Source organism: Tauraco erythrolophus, chromosome Z, assembly GCF_009769465.1.
Source record: "Tauraco erythrolophus isolate bTauEry1 chromosome Z, bTauEry1.pri, whole genome shotgun sequence".
In the NCBI taxonomy this organism is placed as follows: domain Eukaryota; kingdom Metazoa; phylum Chordata; class Aves; order Musophagiformes; family Musophagidae; genus Tauraco; species Tauraco erythrolophus.
The window spans coordinates 74,515,831-74,527,607 of record NC_141496.1 but is presented as its reverse complement, the minus strand read 5'-3'; the positions used below and the strand labels follow the sequence as shown (position 1 = coordinate 74,527,607).

Genomic DNA, 11,777 nt, shown 5'->3' with positions numbered 1-11,777 from the left:
CCTCATTGATGAGCTTTGATGTGTATCACGGCAACTTTCCACAGCAATTGTACTGCTGCCAGAAGATGTAAGATCTCCTGTGAGTGTTGTATTCCTTTTCCCTGTGAAGTAAGCATACCTCGTTCTTTCCAAATGGCTCCGTATGCATGAAGGACTCCAAAGGCATATCTAGAGTCTGTATAGATGTTAATGTCCCAGTCTTTAGCCATCTCTAATGCTTTGGTTAGAGCGATAAATTCTGCTTTTTGTGCCGAAGTTCCTATGGGCAGAGATTGAGAAATTATTTCACGGTTTAATGACACTACCGAAAACCCAGCATACCTTTTCCCATTCTTCACGAAGCTGCTGCCATTGCTATTCCCTGTTTCTCATGAGAGAACAGAATAAAAGGTTTATTTGGGTCAGGGAGTCCCAGAGCTGGTGCTGATATTAGAGCCTTTTTGATCTCATGGAAAGCTCATTGAGACTCTTTATCCCAGGACAGTATTTCTGACTTTTGGTCTAGCACCCGATAGAGGGGTTTTGCTAACAGTCCATAGTTATAAATCCATAATCTGCACCATCTAGTCATTCCTAAGGATGTTCAAAGATCTTTTTTTATTTTAGGAAGAGACGTTTGGCAAATGGCCTCCTTCCAAGCTGTACACAAAGTCAGTTGGCCGGCGCTTAATTCATATCCTAGGTAAGTCAGCTCTGTTTGGGTAATCTGAGCTTTCTTTTTCGAGACCTGGTATCCTCTCAGCCCCAAGAAATTTAATAGCGAAACCGTCCATTCTAGATTTTCTGCACGAGTGTTAGTGGCAATTAGGATATCGTCTACATATTGTAGAACTTTTCCTACTCCTTCAGGAGCAGGCCAGCACTTAAAATCTTCGGCTAATTTGTTCCCAAACAATGTTGGGCTATTCTTGAACCCTTGAGGTAGTACTGTCCATGTCAACTGTGTTCGTCGGCCTTCGGTTGTGATTTCCCACTCAAAGGCAAAGATTGGTTGGCTCTCTTCTGCCAAAGGCAGGCAGAAGAAAGGATCTTTTAAATCTAATACTGAAAACCACTGTAATTAGGTCCCAGAGAGCTCAATAAAGTGTACAGATTAGTAACTGTGGGGTAAATATCTTCCGTGATCTCATTGATTTTTCTCAGATCCTGCACTAATCGGAAGCTGCCATCCAGCTTCTTTACCAGTAGGATCGGAGTGTTAAATGGTGATTGACATTCCACCAATAAACCTAATTTCAGGAATTGTTCTATTACTGATCGGATACCTTCTTTATTTTCTTGTTTCAATGGATATTGTTTTACTGCTACAGGGTTAGCTCCTTGTTTTAATTTTACCCGTATAGGTTTCACATATTTAGCTCTCCCTGGCACATCCATTGCCCATACTTGTGGGTAGACTTGATTTTTGACTTCTTGTGGAATTTTACTATTGATCTTAGAGTTTATTAGAATGAGACTTAACGCTTGGGTATATTTTTCTTCTGGCAACTCTAATACCATATTTCCCGATTGAAATTCAATAGTTGCATTAAGCTAACTGAGTAGTTCTCTTCCCATTAATGGCTTGGGGTATCCTGGCAGATATAAGAACTAATGAAGTCCCCACTTTTTCCCAATTTAGTATTTCAGGGGTTTTAGAAAATAGGCCCGTTCTGCTGACCCTGTCGCTCCTTTAACATTTATATAATCTTGGTCTGAGGGCAAAAGTTTTTCATTTAATACTGAGTAAGTAGCTCTGGTGTCTACTAAGAATTCTACCTTTCGTTTATTTTTCCCCAGCTCTAATACAACCAGTGGATCCACTGGGGATGAATCCCCTGGTCCTCCCTAATCCAAATTTGCTTCTACATGATACGGCCTCTTAGGCTTTGGATGAGGATTTTGCAGGCATTCGTTTTTCCAATGCCCAAACCCCTTACAAAGGGCACATTGGTTCTTTTTCAGGCATTGTAATCTGTTTTTGTTGCCTGAAGTTGCGGTTTGAGTCAGGGCTAGAATTTTCTTTTGTACTTTCCGAGAATCTTCCTCCCTGTTCCGAAAAACCCTCCAAGCCTCTTCAAGTAGCATTTCTAAGTTCCTACCTTCGTCTGCTCTCAATTTTTGCAATTTTCTCCTAATGTCCCCTGTAGACTGGCCAAGAAATAAGGAAACAAGTTGTTGGATTCCTATTTCAGACCCTGGGTCCAAGGGAGTGCTACACCTCATTGTTTCGCGAAGGCGGTCCAAAAATTCAGAAGGGGTTTTGTTTGGTCCTTGTTTAATTGTGTACAATACTGCCCAGTTCACTGATTTAGGTATTGCCTTCTCCATTCCCTCCGTAATCCAGTTTTGATAGTGAGAGAGATATTCTTTGCCAGCTGACGTATTTGGATCCCATTTTGGGTCTTGGAGGGGGAAATACTCTTTCTCGTCTAACCCATGATCTTTTAATTCTTCCTTCGCCAAATCATTAGCAGTCTTAAGAACCAACTGTTTTTCCGTTTCTGTCATTAAATCTAATAATAATTGCATGTCTTCCCAATTGGGGTTATGTTGTTTTACTAAGAATTTAAATTGTTTGGTGACTCCAACCGGGTCCGATCTATAGCCCCGGACAATTTCTTTCCAATTTTGTAGATCTACTGAATTAAAGGGGACTTTTACCAGAAGGGTTCCCCCTTCTGGGGCTACTGCCTGCCAGAGAGGTGCAATGGTGGTTTCTGTATGACTGTATGTTCTCAGAGAAATGCGTTGTTCCATTTCTTTGTCCTGTTCTATTTCTTTATCCTCATTGTCACGAGTCGCCATCGCATTCCCCCACAGCTTAACAGAGGACCCAGAAGGTCTATAAGGTCCTCCTCAACATCATGGTCCTTGACCCTACCCCCTGTTTTCTTTATGCATCTGTGTCCTATTGAGCAAGCAGAACAACATCTTTTTAATTTTTCCTTATCATCTGCCTTAAAATCTCTTTCCATTGCCAGAACTAGGAGATCACTTGGTACACATAGTCCACAATCCCGCTGCCATTCTGGATGGTTTTGCAATGTGAAAAACATATCCGCATATGGGATTTCGTCCCATTTTTCTAATCTTCCTGAAAACAACATCAATTGTAATATAGTATTAAAATTTAAACTCCCATTTTGGGGCCGCTTTTCTCCATTTTCTAATTTGTATAATGGCCACCATTGATTACAGTATTTAATTAGAATATTTTTACTTTCGGTCCCACCTGGACCCCCCACAATATCCCACCAATGTTTTAAGATGCATCCCAATGGGCTGTGTTTTGGAATTTCCTTCGAGCCTCCCAAACCCATATGCCCAGTACCTCGGAGATGTCAGCCTTGTCCGTCGCCACCCTCTTATACAATCACTGGATGGTCCGTAGCACGTAGACAAATCTAAATACTGCTCCAAAAGTGGACGTCTCCACACCTAAGGTCCTGTGCAGGCGTCTCCAGTGACTTACGGGCTGTTCTGATAAAGGTGCTCCAGCACGAGTCCCAGAAGGAGATTCTCCCATGACCAAGAGTACTACAGACAATGTCTGGCCGAGGAAGAAAAGCCTCGGGGCGCCCCCAGAATTGTCGCCCGAGCCTCATTAAGACACAGGGGTGTCTCCTGGCTGGCTCGCCAAAACTGACGTGGCGCTGGAAAAATTCAACTGACATGCAGCTGAAAAACACCTTTATTTCTGCGCAGGACACACACCGGGGTCACCCCACCATACATGTGCACCCGCTTCTTGAAAGCGTGTGCCTAAAGTACATTCCATTATTGTGCAAGACACGCCTATACATACATCATTCCTAGGCCCGTCCATTTCTCTCCATCTTCTACGTGCTCTTTGTCCATCTTCTGGTCTTCTTGCAGTTGTGTTGTCTAAGTGTTACTTTCATAACCTTTAGTTTTCTGTGGTTCCAGGTTTACATAAGTTCTTCTATCCATTTCCCTTTTGGTACTTTTCCGTCCCTTCTTTTAAACTCTTACAAATTTACCCTCTTTCATTCAATTACCTTCTTTTATCCAATTCCCCTCTTTTATTGACATGCTTTAGTCTGTGTAGGTATGTAAGACCTAAGAACACACATAAGTTTAGGTGTGTTTTGACACTTGTTGAGTGCTCTGCTGAGTTTTGGTGCTACAAAGCCACGGCACATGATCTTGCCAGATGCAGTGAGTGTGCATAAGGAGAAAATGCTTCCTGCACTTGGGACATTCATTGTATTAAAGGAAGATCAATTTCAGTGTAAAAGTCTTTTAAAATAGTTGTATAGCAACTTAACAAGACAAGATGATCCTCATCTATTCAAGCAGTTCCAGTAAAGCAAAAATAGCAATAATTTACTATTCTTCTTGTAGCTCTTTAATTCAGAACAAGTCTACTTACCTCTAGATACAGGGAAAAAATAAAAAAAAAAGGCTATCAGAAAAAAAAAAATGCCTCTGTAATATTAACCTCTTAAAATCAGTGGAATTTTTTAAAGATCAAGCTGTGATTACTGGTATCTTTTTGCCTTCAGGTCTTCTCAGATTGCTAAGCTCTGAATCTATACAAGTAGAATTTAACTTCAACAAGAATTACAGCTTTAACAAATCAGTTTCTGCTCACTTCTCTAGCTGTCAGCTGTCACTGATCTACACAGCACAGCATATGTTTAATGTAAATGCAAGCAGCTTTAAAAACAACCCTCTCCACATTGAAATAATGCCGGGCATGTACAGAATACTAGTATTTATGGCTGTAAACGCACACACATATATAATCAATGGCTTTGGGTCACTTGCAATGGTGGAATGATTTTAATTCATGATATTTTAAAAAGCATCGAAATATATTAGAGAATAAGCTCTGTGCCTCTTCTATTAAAGGCTGGGTGGATCATTAAACAGTACAGTGCTCATTTTGTGAATTACAGAGCTTAGTCACCAACATCTCAATAATATGTGTCTCCTGTATTTCTAGCCTAAAACTGCATATTAAGGAGCAAGCAATAAGGCTATAATGAAGTATCATCACGTTATGCCACCCCTTAGATATCAGCACAGAAACATGCTCCAGCTTTCATTGCCCTCCACATTTACAGACTGTTTTACTGGTACGCACTCCACAGTCCTGCTTTACAATTAGCGATAAGAATACATCAGCAAGTACAGCAGCACTGTATGAGCTGATACTCACAACTCTGGACCATCTATAACATACCACTACTTACCTCTGAAAAGGCTGTGATTCTGCTTTTCCTTGCACCATAGCTCTGCCTCCCATTAGACTTATGCTTTTCTATCAAGAGGTAACAAGAGTTTTTCCAGTGATGTGAGACAATCTCCTATCTGGTGGTATGTCTTTTTTTGAGGAGGATAGCATTTGGCTATCTGTGCCTCACTGATGGGTGTTTCTTGTTAGGGGTTTGTTATCTTTAGAGATGTATAAACCCGTAATTTAAGATTGCAAAATGTTTGGACCAAGAATGATTTTATTCCCGGCTGTCTTTGTTTTCAAGCTGAATTTCCAGAGCAAGAGCTTCAACTAAGGAGCATGGAACATGTAAACTTGGCTAGTCTTTGTTAATTCTTCATACAAAACCAAAGCTTGGTTAAAATCAGCAGGGATACACTCAGCCTTCAAAGAGTAGGACTAATTCTACCATGTCAAGTAGCTATGATGCATTCAAAACAGATGAAAAATAACTGAAAACTAGCACTTATCCAGACGAAGACAGTAAATATTCTTCTCTTTGTCACAGATGTCCATGTGTGTGCAAAAACGGATTGTGTATTTTCTGGAGGTAGAATAACATCAAAATGAATAGAAGAATTTTGTGCACTATTCAATGCAAATAGAGGGAACTATGATATACAGGCAGAATGATGATATAATGTCTGTTATAAAAATATCTTTGTTATGCTTAATTTACACAATGCTCAACTTTCAAATTGAGTTGACATTTTCACCATATTTACAAACACCTTATTTTCAAATGCGTATGTATAAAATATGATGAAAATTTAAACTCAGAATCAATGCTAAACAAGAACATGAAAAAAGGAATACCTTCCAACTTTGTGGATATCACCAGGATGATGTGGACCCTAAGGACGTGCCCAAATCGGAGGCAAATGGGCTAATAGCAACTAAATAGTAATTGATAATGAATTATAGTATGCACTGAGCCATATGTATGTATATCGAGGTCCAATGCTGTTTGCAGGTATAGAGAATTTCCATTATTCACACTATTCCTAATAAAAAATACATATGAACACTGAGTCAGGCTGCAGTATAAATGAATGGATAAATGAGTCAGCTGTCCCCCATTCCTCTGAAAATCTTGTGCCAAAGTAGAAATATTTACAACTGGTGAGTAAGAAAATGCAAAATTAAAAGGAAATTAAAGCCAAGAGAGAAAAACAGGCATTATTACTAGTTAATATTTATGTTATTGATGCAAATACAACCCAGAGAGGATGAGAATATAGTTATATCATATCCCTTGCAGACAAATACGACAGCACCTGTCCCAAGGCATTTGTATCTATCTACACCTCAGCAACATCAACATGCAAGTACACATCCAGGATGATCTTTGGAGAAATTGTTTAATATTATTTCTACCATCTAACCCACTAACAGAGCTGGCAGCCATATTCTAAGGTAGTTACATCTTCCAGATGATCCCGAAGTAGGCGACTGTGAAGGTGTGAGCACTTTGAAATGTACACTGCTAATGAATCCTTGCAGTAGTTGCAAAACCTTTGCATATTACGGGTAGGATATCTACCAATGCTACTGCAATTATATTGTTCTAGCCCAGTTAGTTTGTAAGGGGGCAAAAAAAGTTACCCGTACAAAATCTTTTTTGATACATAGTGTTTCTTGCTCTAGCCTTCATTTATAAATTGTCTTAATATACTGAAAGAAAATGTCTGGCTTAATTTCCATAATGAAGGAGATTTTCACAGAATCTGGAATTCAAGGAGGAAGGAGCTGGCAATCCTTGCTCTTTTTCATTGTTTCCCTCTTTCTTTTAAAGGGGATTAAGCGAGTTGGGGGTGGAATTGGAAACTGGTGATTTTGTCATTCTGGTTGTTTCTCTGACGGACCTGTCATGCGTGGGCAGTAAAATAATTTATCTTTGTAAATCATCTTAAATATGTGCTTAGCTGCTGTGATTTGCTGTTTCTGGCCCATCTCTAATTGTTCACATTTCAGTGGGAAATACAGTGGCACAGACAGATGTAATTTCCTTGCTAGCCATAGACCCACTTTTAATGACAGTGATAGAATGGGCTGATATTTAAATGTGAGTACTGACATTCAGACTCCCTTATATGAAAGTTTGTACTCTTTTCTCCGTTCCCTTTCTTTTCCATTTTGCTCCTTTTTCTGCTTCCAGCAGCCCTCACCTCAGCTTATCTTCCTCACTGTACTACTGAGAAATCAAAAGAAGCATGTCTGTCTTATCAGTAGGTAGTCTATGTCAGGAAGAAAGAAGGTTTGTACCATTCTGACCTTCCGTTGCACCTTGGAAGTGTTTGAAGATCATTAGTTTTCCTTTGTCATAATGGCCAAGGAACAAGGACAAATATAGATGGGATGGGATTTCCTTTCTTGAAAATGAGGAAGTTCTAGGGAGTTTTGCAAAAAAGAATAGAGGAAAAACAAGGGTGAAGAACCAGTTTCCAATCCATATAGATGACAGAAAACATGGGGTTGAAGCTTGAGACATCGGTACTTCCAAGTGACAAAAGTGTATGAAAAATGCAGAGATATACCTGTGACTTTACAGAGCTGTGAGCACGTGCTAGTCTGAAAGAATTTTCTACCTTCCTCACAGCCCTGTCACATGCTTGGAGAGCATCCAAATGGTGCACGTCACCATCTCTGGTCGCTCATATAAACTGTCCGCCCTGTCTTTCTGCCCAAGGGAGCTCTGTCTGTAGCAACGATGCTGTTCAGCTGTTCATGTATTAAGACAAACCAACATTTAAGTGTGTTAATATAGCAGACTATAAGCAGCTGAAAGTCCTTATTCATTAATCCTGTCAGATTTAGATGCAGCAGCTGAATTGGTGACTTTAGTCAAAAACCTCTTCAGAAGCTTCAAGTGTACTCTATGATATAGAATGTATAGCTAAGTACTATTCCTCCAGTTAGAATCTTGGACTAAGCAGAGTGAAAAAAAGCTGATGTCTTACTCTTAGAACTGATAAAAGGTTTTTGAAAGTCTGACCATATATTTAGAATTTAAACTGTCCTTTTTTTCTTCATTATTGAAGCAGAATAATTGTTTCCTCTTTATAATTAAATAATAGATCTCTAATAGATACATCTATTTATACAGATATATTCATGCAACTCATTTATATTGATATATACAAATTTACATAATTGGTAAGCACAATCAATTTTCAGAGACTGTCAGTTTTCACATTTCCAAGTTTTCAATCCTGGAGAACTTAAAATACAATGAACAAACCCTACTTTCCTGGCTACAGCCCTTTCTGATGCAGTGTGACTAGCTTGGTGAAATAAGCAGCGTTTGACCTAATGATAATATCTACTGATATGAGTAATTAAGAATATAATGCTTATATAAAATACAAATCATGGATATGGGATGTAGTGTAAGAAAGAAAATAGAATGCAATGCTGTACATTCAGGCTCTCAAATGGTGTTGCTAATGTGCTGGTGGCTTCCTTCATTTAACCCAAATATAGCAAATGATTCTGTTCATATGAACACTTGAGTTTCCATTCACTAATAGGATTTCCAGATTAAAAGAAGAAAAAGCTGCATTCATTCTCTATGGAGCCATTTTCTCTTTGTTTGAAATTTGTTTAATTGCAGTCTTGAAAGTGCGTATGTACATGTGTGTAGGTTTATTCCCACTAAAATCCCCAAAGTGAAATACAAATTAACAGAATCGTCAACTCCACAGCAGGATGGATGCCTGCCTGCAGTACAGAAAACATCTCACCTTGTCATCAGCAGAGCTAGATGCGCCATTTCTTTCTCTTATTAGAGCTATAGATTTATTAGACACAGTAAGGAAATGCATGTTTACCTGAAAGTAAAGCAGAAAGGGATGAAGTATTGCATCTGTTTCATTTCTATGACATTAACCCTCAGGTTTATTGCAAGGAAGAGGGACAGGTGTCCTGAATCCACTGGGCATGACTTGTATCTTATTGTGCCTTGGGGCAAACACAAAATGGCTTGTTTGCAGAAACACTTTCTCATTTGTTTATGTTTTCAGAGCTGGGTTTTGTTTTTATGTTTTTAAAGTGCACATTTTATCTAGAGATCTCTGCTTGAGAGAGAAAGAATCACAGGAGAAACGCTCCTGTGTCAGAACTTGCATGCCACTCAGTACAGGAGGGAAGGGAGCTGCTTCTTATAGAATCATAGGATCAAGAATCATTTAGGTTGGAAAAGATCTTTAAGATCATTGAGTCCTACTATTAACCTAACACTGCCAAGTCCACCACTAAACCATGTCCCTAAGCGTCTTTTAAACACCTCCAGGGATGATGACTCAGTCACTCCCCTCAGCAGCCTGTTCCACTGCTTAATAACCCTTTCAGTGAAGAAATTTTTCCTAATACCCAATCTAAACCTTCCCTGGTGTAACTTGAGGCATTTCCTCTTGTCCTATCACTTGTTACTTGGGAGAAGAGACTGACACTCTCCTCACTACAACCTCCTTTCAGGTCGTTGTAGGTCCTATGGCGAGAATATATGTATTGAGAACCAGAGTTATCCTGCAGCAATGACTGCTCCTTTTCTGCTTCCCCAACCTCTGGCAACCTGACTCCTTCAGGACTTGAACTATTATTGGCTGATGTCCATCTATGACAATTCAGTAGCAGCTGCAGAGGTGACTCAGGGGGAGTTAACATATCCATATTTGCATGCACCTAGACATCTGCAGGGCAGACCTGAGCTTGCCAGAGCTCTCTGGCTAAGAGACCAGTCTTACCACTCTTCTGTTAGACTTTGCAAAATGAGCCCAATCGAGTTGAATACAAGCAGGCTGATGTCCCACAGAGAAGCATCTTTGCGAAGCAAGGAAGGGCTGATGTTGCTAAAGGGAAGAATCATAGAATCATAGAATCAGAATGGTTAGGGTTGGAAGGGACCTCAAAGATCATCTAGTTTCAACCCCCCTGCCATGGGCAGGAACGATTTCCACTACACCAGGTTGCCCAAACCCTCATCCAACCTGGCCTTGAACACGTCCAGGGATGGGGCACCCACAACTTCTCTGGGCAACCTGTTCCAGTACCTCACCACCCTCTGAGGGAAAAATTTCTTCCTTAGATCTAATCTAAATCTGCCCTCTTTCAATTTAAAGCCATTGCCCCTTGTCCTATCACTACACACCCTTGTAAAAAGTCCCTCCCCAGCTTTCCTGTAGGCCCCCTGTTAAGTACTGGAAGGCTGCAATAGGATCACCTTGGAGCCTTCTCTTGTCCAGGCTGAACAGCCCCAACTCTCTCAGCCTGTCTTCATAGGAGAGGTGTTGCAGCCCTCGGATCATCTTCACGGCCCTCCTCTGGACCCACTCCAGCAGCTCCACATTCTTCTTGTGCTGGGGACTCCAGAGCTGAACACAGTATTCCAGGTGGGGTCACACGAGAGCAGAGTAAAGGGGCAGAATCACCTCCCTTGACCTGCAGGCCAAGCTTCTTTGATGCAGCCCAGGATACGGTTGGCTTTCTGGGCTGCCAGCACACATTGCCGGCTCATGTTGAGCTTCTCATCCACCAGCACTCCCAAGTCCTTTTCCTCAGGGCTGCTGTCAATCCATTCTCCGCCCAGCCTGTACTTGTGCTTGGGATTGCCCTGACCAACGTACAGGACCTTGCACTTGGCCTTGTTGAACTTCATTAGATTCTCACAGGCCCATCTCTCCAGCCTGTCAAGGTCCCTCTGAATGGCATGCCTTCCCTCCAGCGTGTCCACAACACCACACAACTTGGTGTCATCTGCAAACTTGCTGAGGGTGCACTCAATCCCACTGTCCATGTCTCCAACAAAGATTTTAAATAGCACTTGTCCCAGTACCGACCCCTGAGGAACACCACTCGTCACTGGCCTCCGCTTGGACATTGAACTGTTGACCACAACTCTTTGAGTGCGACCATCCAGCCAATTTCTTATCCACTGAATGCTCCATCCATCAAAACCAAGTCTTTCCAGTTTAGAGACAAGGATGTCGTGTGGGACAGTGTCAAATGCTTTGGATGAGTCCAGGTAGACGATGTCAGTTGCTCTTCCTCTATCCATCAATGCTGTAACCTCATCATAGAAGGCCACCAAATTAGTCAGGCAGGATTTTCCCTTAGTGAAGCCATGTTGCCTGTCACCAATCACCTCCTTGTTTTCTATGTGCCTTAGCATAGTCACCAGGAGGATCTGCTCCATGAACTTGCCGGGCACAGAGGTGACACTGACTGGCCTGTAGTTCCCTGCGTCTTCTTTTTTCACCTTTTTAAAAATGGGAGCTATGTTTCCCTTTTCCAGTCAGTGGGAACTTCACCAGATTGCCACGACTTCTGAAATATGATGGATAGTGGAATATTCCTTTTGTCCCAAAAAGCAACACATATAAAAGCTGCTAATATTTAATATGGAAGTGATCCTGTAAACATCACTTGAGAAGTGAATGACTTCAAGGAACTGGAAATAAAGCCAGTGTTCCTACTGGGAACTCCTCTATGCATTATAGCATACCTCTGAATCTGTGTGCTGTATAGATCCATCAGTGTGTGGTTCATCCAGAAC

The 11,777-nt window shown here is 41.0% G+C and overlaps 1 protein-coding gene across 1 annotated transcript; it reads right to left on the bottom strand.

The window, feature by feature from the left end:
* Positions 1-583: 583 nt before the first annotated feature.
* On the bottom strand, positions 584-2,787 carry LOC147526473 (uncharacterized). The gene is given in 3 exon segments (XM_086629906.1): positions 584-1,059; positions 1,062-1,590; positions 2,011-2,787. Coding segments are annotated over 3 exon segments (1,782 nt in total).
* Positions 2,788-11,777: the final 8,990 nt, after the last annotated feature.